Source organism: Cyprinus carpio, chromosome B21 (genome assembly GCF_018340385.1).
Source record: "Cyprinus carpio isolate SPL01 chromosome B21, ASM1834038v1, whole genome shotgun sequence".
NCBI lineage: Eukaryota > Metazoa > Chordata > Actinopteri > Cypriniformes > Cyprinidae > Cyprinus > Cyprinus carpio.
In genome coordinates this window covers 13,340,176-13,352,483 of record NC_056617.1, presented here as the reverse complement: position 1 = coordinate 13,352,483, position 12,308 = coordinate 13,340,176, and the positions used below count along the sequence as shown (strand labels likewise).

Sequence of the window (12,308 nt, the reverse complement as noted above, 5' to 3'; positions counted from 1 at the left end):
TCAAATAAAAACACCTCATGGTGATCAAAAATATATTCACAAGGTTGATTCATTATCCCATTCAAAAACATGACGATCCTAACATAAATATACCAGTGATAATATACTGATACCATCTATTAGACTCGCTGCTTGAGAAAGGCTCCCAGCATCATCAGGGACCACACTCCCCCTGCTCTTCACCTGTTTGCCTCACTGCCATCAGGCAGACGCTTATGATCCATCCGATCACGGACAACCAGACTGAAGAACAGCTTCTATCTTCAAGCCATCAGACATCTTAACAACCAGCTATCCTTCATCTAAAACCGGAATACATGCTGCTCTTATGTTTACTTTTATTGTACCTGCACTGCCACTTTTTAATATTCCTTCATGTAGCTCTGTGACATTCTACAATGACATTTTGGACATTGCTCTACTCAGGAATACAATCGGAATGTGTGCTGCTCTTAAGTTTATTTATTGCATCTGCACTGCCACTTTAATTTTCCTTCATGTAGCTCTGCGTCACTCTACAATGACATTTTAGACACCGCTCTACCCAAATAATCATATTAGTACCTCAGGACTACTTATGAATATTTATAACTCTTAACACTGTCTACCTTTATTGTATCCGTTACTGCCACTTATTTGTATATAATGCTCTGTCCGTGTCTTTTTTGCCTATGGGCACTGAAGTTACTCAAAAATCTCAGTGCTCTACACGTCCGTCTATGTCTTTTATGTCTTGTTATTGTCACTGTACAGTATGTCTGAGCCTCGTCACAAGCATTTCAATGCCCAGTTTTCCCCAGTGTTAACTATGCAAATGACAAATAAATGTCTCTTGACTCTTGACAGTGTGTCAAAAATATATCACCCAGCCTTACACATGTTGTCAACTGCATAGATGTGATCATTTATGTTGAGTCTTATGTCACCTCTCTTTATGGTTTCAGAGTAAAGCCAGAAGAGGCTATGGATTTTGGCATTTCGCTTCTCTTTTATGGCCTGTACTATGGTGTACTTGGTCGGGATTTTGCAGAGATGTGTGCAGATTTTATGGCATCTACAGTTGGGGTAAGAGCTTAAATCTGTGGATAAACATTACATTGCTTTTACCTATAATATATGTTATGAACAGCAATTTACTTGATTACAATAAATTTAGCCTGATTGCTGTCTTACCAATTTCAAAAGCCATGTTTGTTTGAACAAGCTATGATGAGCCAAACTTTGTAGCAAAACTCTAGCATGAAAGCGTCCTCAAATTCTTGTCTATTTTCCCTCTGATTTTATTAACCAGGGTTCATGGAAAGCTGAAAATATCAACAAATTGTAAAACTGGGTCCTAAGGCTGAATTTATAGCTTCTAAAAGAAATAGAAATTAAAATTAAAATACTGTTCTGTGCTTATTTTATAGAAATCATCGGTATATTTTATTACATCTGTTATAAATTGCTTTGTCACGACAACCTGATGTGCAGATCTGTTGTTTCAGTATTACAATGCATCTGGAATGCCCACTAAGCACCTGTCAGACAGCATCTGTGCAGTCTGTGGTCAGCCAATTCTTGTGGATGTGAGTGAAGAAGGAATCATAGAGAACACATACAGACTGTCCTGCAATCATGTGTATCCTTTGTGTTTACATTTGTGTTCATTTGTCGTGTCTGCAAGCTCCAGGATTTGTACAGAGTTTGGAAAGTTTAGAAAATTTTTAATTTAACTTATGTTTTTTATGCGTATGAATTTTGAATATTGTCCTTGAAAATACTTGACATTGAAAGTAACAACAAAATGAAAGTAACAACAGGTGTACTGTCAAAAGCCAGTCGAGCTACATGGTCCTGCCTGTGAGTACTGGTCCCATTAGAGGACGCTGGATCCTCATGAATTTTACACCAGGAGCCTGATCCACATATTCTACACAATTATTAGTGAATGAGACCCATTGATATTTGCACTAGTTATATAGTGACTATCTCTCACCAGTTATATATTGCATATAATGTATCTGATTGCATCTGATTATTCTTTGAACACTGAGCAGTAACTGCATCTTGTCCTTTTTATATATATTTTACTTTTAAAAAATAAATTAATAAATCATATATATATATATATATATATATATATATATATATATATATATATATATATATATATATATATATATATATATATATATATAAGTATCATTATTAATTTATTTTTTGAAAGTTGTCTTAGTTTCAGGAATACCCATATATTGTTGCCATGGCAAACAAACAATTTGCAGAACAGTTTTTTGAAACCAGAAAACGTTATGCTTTATAATTAATAAGCTGTGGCTGAGTATCAAGCTTTTAAACCTCTGAACAACAGACCTTTATGTTAAGTGTATGTAACTATTGTTGTATTTTTTTTTCATCCATCCATCTCCTCATTATCTAAGCATATATAAGATAATGAGTCACCAAATGTGGATTGATTATATGTATATATTCATTCTATTTATATGCTTCTTGTTATGGTTGTATTTATTAAGTTTCAAGTTTATATTGATATTAGTAAAATTACATGTAACAATTTGACAACATTTCTAACTTTTTTTAAACCACAGACAATAGAGTTGTCATCATCTGGCATGTACACTAGATGCACGTATTTGTTTCCTTAACCTATTTTTTCTCAGATTCCATGAGTTTTGCATACGTGGCTGGTGCATTGTGGGTAAGAAGCAGACATGTCCATACTGCAAAGAAAAAGTTGACCTTAAAAGGATGTTCAGTAACCCGTATCCTTTTTGACCTCCAAAACACTCAAATCAGATAAATTCAACTTTAGCATATACATGTGTAACTCATCTCACACATTATAAATACTTTTTACAAGATCTGTATTCTATATCGCAGGGGTGGGGAATGTTGATCCTGGAGGGTCTGTGTCCCTGCAGAGTCTAGCTCCAGCTTAATCAAACACACCTGAACATGCCAATCAAGGTCTCCAGGATACAGGTAGGTATTTTTTTTTTTCGGGGTTGGAGCTAAACTCTGCAGGACAGTGACCCTCCAGCATCAACGTTCCCCATCCCTGCTATATAGAGTCTGTGTAATTAAAAAACCATTTAAGTCCTGTAATGCTTTAAGCAGGAAAAAAAATCCATCTCTTAGTTCATCGTCTTTATATTCTGGTTCAGATAAGTAAGGCTGGCAAATCTCTGAGAAAAAATTTGCAAGTCATCCTCTCTGTTGAAATATTCAGACATGTTTACGAATACTTTTTGTACATGGTTTTTGTACTTTTTGGACTGCAGCCTTTAAGTGGCCTTATGTGCCATTAGGGATATGCCGGTATCAAATTTTCATGTAGCGATTAATTGCTAATGCTTTTATCACGATATACGGTATTACCATGGTATTGAAATTTAGTTTTAAAAAAGTGGTCATAATTCAGTGTAACAGGTTAAATAACTTTTTTCTTATAACAAAACAACAATAAAGCAATACAGAAAAATGTATAAAGTTAAAAGTTTTACACAGTAAAACAGTTTTAAAGTGCAAAAGATCTATAAAGACCCATAGGTATCACTTTACAATAAGACCTCATTAGTTAACCTTAGTTCATGCATTAACATTCACAATGAGCAATAGCTACATTTGCTACAGAAATTATTAATCTTTGTTAAAAATACAAGTCTTTAAATAACACAGTTGCAACTTTCGATTTTAACAACGTGTTATTAAATATTGGAATACCTAAGACTAATGAATGTTCAGAAGAATTTTTCATTGGCAGTTTGTTAACTAATGTTAATTAATGAAGCCCTAATGTCTAGGGCATGTAGTCCTGATTAAAATGAAAAAAAAAAAAACAGTTTGAAAATAAATAGCCTATTAAGTCTAAATATTTAGATTGTGATGAACACCATAGTGAATACAATAATCTGAATGGCTATTTCAAATTATTTAAATATGTTTTAGAAAGTAGCGCAGCTGCTTTATTTATGGGATTTCCAGGGTAAGGGCTGCATTTTCTGCAGTTTAGCGCCATCTGCTGTCAGAGATTGAATGTGCTTTCATTCAGCGGTCTCTCACGTGTTCTCTCATGTGCTTCTCATCCGTGCTTGTTTACATCAGAGCGCACCAATACAATCTTGCCATGTCATGAAAGAGGAACGACTGACATGAACTGGCCTTGATCAATTAAGTCAATTAAGATCAATTAAGTCTCAGAGGGTCCAAGTATAAGCAGGGTGAGCCCTGTAGGAGGCAAGAGGGCTGAACTCACTGAGGTCAACCCAGCCTTGGATAATCATTCCAAACTATTTTGTACAGCCCCAGCACTTCTAAAAGGGCCAAGAGCGTACATGAAGTCAGGCAAATGCCTGAAGGATTAGACCTGCCCTTAGACTGTGCCCCTATAAGCAGATAGAATCTGAGCCTGTAAGGCTAGAATGTCCAAGTTATAGAACCTGGCGAAGGTGGACGGCAAGGCCCAGCCAGCTACCGCACAAATGTCTGTTATAGACACACCGCTAGACCACACCCAAGATGAGGCCATGCCCCTCATAAATCCTAAATCCTACTGGGCATTGCAGGCCCAGGGAGGAGAATGCTAGCGCAATAGCATCAACTAGCCATCGAAAAATTCTCTGCTTTGTGACCCCAGACCATTTGGTGCAAAAGGGACATTGCGGGGGTCTCCGAGCCAAATTAAGTAACCTCGTTTTATAATCCCCAAAAGCCAATCTGACACTCCAAGGATGGCTTCCAGGCCTCGGCCCATGTGGCGAGGGGTTGGATTGGTTCGGGTGATGGGTGGCCGTGAGGGGACTTGACACTCATGACAAGTGGAAGAGGAAATTTTCTCTTTTTGAGAATGTTTGTATTTTATTTGTTTGTCTGGGCACTTTTAAAATGGGCCCAGTATTCAAAAGAGTTTTTGTGACAAACATACTGCCACTGGCACCCAGAACCAAACCGAGCGCTTGGGGGCATAACAGAGGCCATTTGGGGGGTGGTCCAGCAATGGCGAAACTTTGCCTCCTCCTCTTTCTGTTCAGTAGATCAGGAAGGCACCTGAGGCGCAGGATCATCCTTAGCTGATGGCACTTGTGCAAATCTGCTGCCGCGCTTCCAGCCCGAGCCACTTTCAGTGTTCACACAGCTCTCAGCATTCGCACAGCTCTCAGCTCATCCCCTGCTGCTATTCTAAAGTTCTAAAATAGCAAATTTCTAAAGAGCAAATTTCTAGCAACGCTGTTGCAAATGTTGTATTGCGAGTGTGGCTCTTGCAGAAGGGCAATGAGCATGTCTCCTGTCTGGGTAACGCCCACACAGAGACTGCGTGCTCACTAAGATGGAGTGCTCTCAATTAGAGCATGAGTCTCGCTCTTCTTCACTCGTGGACCACCTTCAATGAAGGCAGCTCCACTCTCCCATTTCTCCTCTCTCAGCAAAAGCTTGGAGAAAGGAATAACAGAGCCATGAAGCTGAGCAACCGGGCTCGATTGATCCCACGCCAGCACAGAGCCTGTTTGCTCGCTCTCTCTGATCGGACTAGAAAGCTGTCATCTCTTATTGCTGCAGCTTTGTGTGTGTGCATCGCTGAAGCTGCACTCACACAGACAGGCTGCTTTCATTGAAAGCCAGAGTCTGTCCCTGATTCACCCGCGGATTCCCTTCTATGAATGCGGACCCGCTTTCATGTTTCTCTTATCCCAGTCACCTCGGAGAAAAAAAACGTTGAACTCACGGGCTGAGCGATCAGGCTTGAGTGATTTTCACGCCAGCACAAATCTCGCATGCTCACTTTGATCTGTCAGCATGTGTTAACATGTGAGGATTAGCGCTCATCATTACATCGTGTGGCTCAGTCATTCTAGGGGGATCGGAGTAGAATGCTGCACTAATGCGGCCCTGCCTCCCCCGCTTTGATGTTTCTCTTTTTCCAGTCACCCTGGAGAAAGAAAATTATGAACTTGCGGGGCTGAGCGATCAGGCTTGAGTGATTTTCACGCAGGTACAGCCCCGTGTTTGACTCTCCACGCAGCGCTTTGATCTGCCAGTGTGTTTACACTGAGGATTAGCGCCTCTCGTTTGTCGAACAGCTTAATCCTTCAAAGCAGATTGGAGCAGAATGTTGTAACCTGTGATCTACAATATCGCTGGCAGCTTCAAGCTTTGTGTGCCGCTCGAGCCATACCCACGCTGAGGCTGCGCTCACTAAGACAGACTGCTTTCATTACGAGAGTTTGTGTCTCACTCTGCTTTGCTCATGGTTCAGGCGGCCTTGATGCACTCGCAGTGAGAGCAGTCGCATGCTCGCCCTGTGAGCATGGAGACACAAACCCTATTCTCGTCTGCTACGAGCAGATCTGAGAGAATGCGTGCAGCACCTTTGATCTGCCAGGTGTGTTTACACATAAGGATCTTCAGTGCCCCTCTTCTAACAAGTGGTTTGATCCTTTTAGGCGGATTTAAAGAGATTGCCATCACAAGTGATTATTATCACTGACAGCTTCAGAGTTGGACGCATCTGGGCCATGCCCACACTAAGGCCATGCCCACGGAGGCAGACAGCTCTCGCTGTGAGAGCATTGAGTCCAGCAAAGCATCACAGCCTCTCTTATGCCTCCAAGCAGCCTGTTCTATTCCGGGTGCCGACGGCAGTGTGTTTGTTGTAATTGCAGTTGTGAACACTGGGCCCATCCAAATAGCACCCACACAACCAGCCACTATTATAGTGAGGAAAAAAAATAAATAAATAATAAATATATATATAAACAACTAATCATTTTCAAAAAGAGCGCAAATTGCCTCTTCCACTTATCATGAGTGTCGGGGCCCTACAAGGCGGCCTATTACGTCAAACCAATCCAACCCCTTGTTACGCGGGCCAAGGCCTGGCAGGCCATTCCCGGAGTGTCAGACTGGGTTTTGGAGATAATAAAACGAGGTTATACACTTTAATTCACTCGAAGACCCCTGCGATTCAGCAGTGTGGTTCCCACCTTAGTGCAGAGCAAGGACGCTCACATCTTGTGACCCAAGGTGATGAATTAACTGGCAAAATGAGCCTCAGAATTGGTTCCACCGGGTCAGAGTGAGTCAGGCTTCTACAGATGTTACTTTTTTATCCCCAAAAAAAGGATGGCAGTCTCCGGCTCATCCTCGATCTCAGACACCTGAAATGTGCCCTCATAAAAACGGCCATTCAGAATGACTACTCAGAAACAGATCCTCTAGCAAATATGCCCAGGGGACTGGTTCTTTTTCTGGATCTGAAAGACACTTACTTTCACATACAGGTAGCCCCCCATCACAGATGATTCTTGAGATTCGCCTTCAAGGGAGTAGCATATCAATACACGGTCCTGCCCTTCGGACTGTCCCTGGCTCCTTGCACTTTTGCACTTTGCCTCAAAAGACAACTCTCACTGCCCCACTTATTTTTCAAAGAGCGAGGATGCATTGGCCCACGATTAGCCCAACCTTCTCCTGTATGCTTTTCCCCTGATCGTTCTGATCCCTCAGGTAATCAGGCAAGTCAGAGAACATAGACACAGGGTCCTTCTGGTGGCCCACGCTCTGGAGGAGCTTTGGGTTTCAGAGCTGTCTCAGCTGCTGATAGCAGCCCCGTGGTCCATTCCCCTGAGGCAGGACCTTCTCTCTCAGGCGAACAGGACAACTCGACAACAACATACACACCTATGGGACCTCCAACTAGAACTTACAAACGTCAGTCAGTAGATCTCCCTGAGAGTGTCCTGAATACTATTTCACAGGCTAGAGCCCCCGTCTACGAGAGACCTCTATGCACTCTATGCCTCTATGCCGGCAGCCATATCACCCTGGAGCCCAAGACCGGTTGCCCACTGAAGCTAAGCAGGGCTGAGCCTGGTCAGTACGTGGATGGGAGACCTCCTGGGAAAACTAGGTTGCTGCTGAAAGAGGTGCTATTGAGGCCAGCAGGGGGTGCTCACCCTGTGGTCTGTGTGGGTCCTAGCGCCCCAGTGTAGTGATGGGGACACTATACTGTCAACAAGCACCGTCCTTCGGATGAGACGTTAAACCGAGGTCCTGACTATCTGTGGTCAGTAAAAATCCCAGGATGTCTTTCGAAAAGAGTAGAGGTGTGACCTCGGCATCCTGGCTAAATTTGCCCATTGGCCTCTGACCACCATGGCCTCCTAACAATCCCCATATCCGCTGATCTGCTTCATCACTCTGTCTCCTCTCCCCCAGTAAGCTGGTGTGTGGTGGGCGTTCTGGCGGAATATGGCTGCTGTCGCATCATCCAGGTGGATGCTGCACACTGGTGGTGGATGAGGAGATATACCCCCTGACTATGTAAAGCGCTTTGAGTGCCTAGAAAAGCGCTATATAAATGTAAGGAATTATTAAGGAATTACTTTAATGGTCTGTCTTTTCTGCCTGGTGCACAACCCATGGCGAAGACCCAGCTTCATGTGACATATCAGTGATATTGCCCTATCTACAAGAGCTTCTGGGCAGGGGCCACTGCCCTGCCAGGCTCTAAGTCTATGGGGCAGTTATAGCAGCTTCCTATGCTCCTATAGTCGGACAGTCTGTGGGCTGGAACAGCTTAGTTGTCCGTTTCGTGAGGGGATCCAGGAGGCTCCATCCACCCCGGTCCCCCATGGTCCCTGCATGGGAACTGCCCGCGGTCCTGAAAACCCTAAAGGGCTCCCACTTTGAGCCACTACAGTCTGCAGACTTAAAAAACTCTGTTGCTCAAAACCGCCTTGCTACTGGCATTAGCATTGGTTAAACGAGTAGGTGACTTGCAGGCTCTCTTGGTAACCTCTACCTGTCTTGAGTTTGGGCCTAACGACTCCAAAGTCCACCTAAAGCCAAGACATGGGTACATCCCTAAAGTGCTCTACACCTTGTTTAGAGCTTAGGTTATTACTCTCTCTGCGCTTCCTCTTTTTGAGGAGGACCAGGAGCTTAACCTTCTCTGCCCTGTTAGAGCACTGAGAATATATATTGAGCGTTCCGCCCCATTCAGGCAGTCAGAAAAACTCCTTATATGCTTTGGTGGCTGCACTAGAGGGTCCCCAGTCACAAAGAAGAGAATTTCTCAATGGTTAGTTGACGCTATTGTGCTAGCATACTCCTCTCTGGACCCCAAAGGAGTTAGAGCCCATTCCATTCGGGGCGTGGCCTCGTCTTGGGCATGGTCTAGCGGTGTGTCCATAGCAGACATTTGTGCGGCGGTTGGCTGGGCCTCGCTGTCCACCTTTGCCAGGTTATATAACTTGGATGTTCCAGCCTTGCAGGCTCAGATTCTATCTGCTTAAAGGGGCACATGCCTGTATAAGGCAGGTCTAATTCTTTAGCCATTGCTTGTCTTCAGGTACGCTATTGGCATTTTTAGAAGTGCTGAGGCTGTACAAAACTGTTTGAATGATTATTCAAAGCTGGGCTGACCTCAGTGAGTTCAGCCCTCTTACCTCCTGCAGGGCTCACTCTGCGTATAATTGGTCCCTCTGAGCCTTATTTGCTCAAGGCCAGTTCATGTCAGTCGTTCCTCTTTCATGGCACGGCGGGATTGTTCCCCATAGCGTCTAGAGACGCAGTACTCGTTCCCGTATCTCAGGGAAGTTACATAAGTAGCAGAGTATGTTTTCCCCATAGCGTCTAGCAACGCAGTATGAATTAAGTATTGAAAGGTAACTAAGGCTTTTTCTGGGTTATCTTGTTTCACTTTTCTTCCTAATACTTTACCAGGGATTAACAGTTAATCCTGCACAGAGTTTACATTTTTTTACTCACAGTTAAAAGTTAGGTTTAGGGTGTCAAATTTTGTGGGGGGCGGGGAATCATTCTGTTTAAGAATTTTCAAATTAGGTAAAAGTGGTGACACTCACTGATCACTTTTGTACACTTTCTATGGGGTTCTATGTGCTGACATAAATAATTGATAAAATGAAAAAAATATATTTATAAAAACACTAACAAATATGAAACATGACTGCTAAAGTCTTATAACCTGCATGTTTTCTTTCTCACATTGTAAAACAATCTTAGTTCAGTTTTTTTTTTCTTCTTTTTTTATAAATATAAATCATTTAGCACCTTAACTCCGTCCTTAGATGGGAGAGACCTCATGTCATGTATGGACAGCTACTGGACTGGCTGCGCTACCTTGTGGCCTGGCAGCCTATTATCATTGGACTGGTACAAGGCATCAATTACATACTGGGTTTGGAGTAATAGCACCAGCATAGAGGACGGGCATGCTTGACTCAATCTGCAGCAAATACTACTTTGGTTTCACTGGCACAGGGACACTTTTCAATGATTGATGCTAATGTGTTTTGCTGTGGTAATATGTCTTCAAATGAAATTCTATGAGCAGTCTGATGCTGGATGTTTTTATTTACATTTTTTCTTGTCAGACATTTGTTTATGGACTATTTGAAGTTTGAACCTTGAGTAATACATCAGTAGCATAATATATAAATGTTGCATATTAAATGTCCAATATGGTCTTTGAAATGTGCACGATTTCCCAAATGCACATTTGGTTTTATAAAAATAAATGGCATAAATATGTGTTCTCCATGTGCAGCTACTGTGCACATGCACTCTTTTATTAGTGTGAGCTAAATAATGAAGAAAAAAAAAAATGATTTTAAACTTCATTTCATACATTTAGAAAATTATTTAATATTATGCCACTCTTGTGAATGGAGTTGAGCACTTAAAATTATGAATCATGAAATTGTTATCCAGAAGTAATAATGATAAATAAATCACAATTATTAGCATTATAGACAGACAGTATAATGACAGACACTGGCAGACTTGTTAGGTGGTCAAATGGTCCTTTGCCCAGTTTCAGTAAGTCTGATAATACAGTACTATATAACCACTGCTGCACACACTGATATGCTGTTGGTGGTGTTGTGTGCAGACAACCACCGTTATGTCAACTCTTCCTGTTCTCTGAATTGCATAAAATGTATTTATGCCTGAAACAAATTAACTATTTGTGATTTACTTCTGCAAATATGCAGTATCCTGTACAAGTTTCTTTGCTTCTCTGGCAAATGTATTTGGTTTTACAGTTTAGATTTTTTGTTTTTTCTTCTAATACGAGACAAGGATACGGAGTAGGAGAATATTTGTTGGCACAGGTGACGTTTACAGTCCATATTATAGTATAGCATTTAACTTAAAAGTATAACATGGATGGTTTATTTCAGGGAGGTGACAGGGTGGAGAAACATGTATGCACAATCTTCCACAATCTGGTATTTATAAAGGGAATTTGGCACATACATATGGCGCACATATGGTTTTACTTCAAAATCTGTGCTGTACACACTTTTAGGATAAAATCTACAGTTTTATACATGAGACCTCTGATCTCTAAGTAATGTATTTAATGTACTTAATGTCTAAAAAAAAATGCATATATTTAAAATCACTGCATCAGGATGCTTAATTTCATGCTAGTAATGCTTTTCCCCTGATCGTTCTGATCCCTCAGGTAATCAGGCGAGTCAGGGAACATAGACACAGAAAGAAAGAAAGCCTTTTTTATTAAGTGTATTCCACTCTCTATTGTGAGTAGTCCCCGGTGACAACATAAGATAAATGTTCTATGAAAGACTGTATAAACATGGATAAATAATGGTTATTTTTATTTATTTATTTATTTTTTGCTCAGGCCATCATCACTATCACTATTGCTCATACCAGGTTATAGATTTGAGGAAACCTCTAACCCTAAATATATTCCCAAGCAATAAGGGTGTCTAATAACACAGCAGTTAGTGACAGCAAAGCAATGCTCTAAAAACCTTTTGAACGTTAACCATCATAAAGTAAGAACATGGCAATTGCACACAAGACTACAGTAAAATGCTCAACAAAAAAAAAAAAGAAAAAAAAAAAGAAAGACCTTGAAACACTTTAGTAATCATAATATCATAAAAGTGATTTTTGCATGGACAAACACCACACATTTTGTTTTGAAAACTCCAAAATCTATTTGGCATAACATACTGTTATGTGTGTGTGTGTGTGTGTGTGTATATATATATATATATATATATATATACACACACACACATATATAGCATTTACATTTTCAAATGTTTTACAAGATATGTCAAAATCCCTGAAAATACAGTTATCCAGAAAAAGAAGACTTGTTTAATAAATTGATAAGAAAATATTCCAAGTACTCAAGATATTAAGGTGTATTGAAGGTCATGTAATTTACAGTTCTTTTTGAATTGTGACCGTTGTAATCATTCTTGATGATTTCAGGTTTCTGTTTGACCTGTATATTATTAAGT

At 41.0% G+C, this 12,308-nt stretch overlaps 1 protein-coding gene across 1 annotated transcript in view; it reads left to right on the top strand.

The window, feature by feature from the left end:
* The window catches only part of rnf121 (ring finger protein 121), a 108,551-nt gene extending 96,662 nt beyond the window's left edge, over positions 1–11,889 (top strand). Inside the window, exons 6-9 of the mRNA XM_042748411.1 lie at positions 945–1,065; positions 1,488–1,621; positions 2,664–2,765; positions 10,092–11,889. Coding sequence (XP_042604345.1) covers positions 945–1,065; positions 1,488–1,621; positions 2,664–2,765; positions 10,092–10,212 — 478 coding nt within the window. The 3' untranslated portion in view covers positions 10,213–11,889. The remainder of the gene's footprint in view (positions 1–944; positions 1,066–1,487; positions 1,622–2,663; positions 2,766–10,091) is intronic.
* Positions 11,890–12,308: the final 419 nt, after the last annotated feature.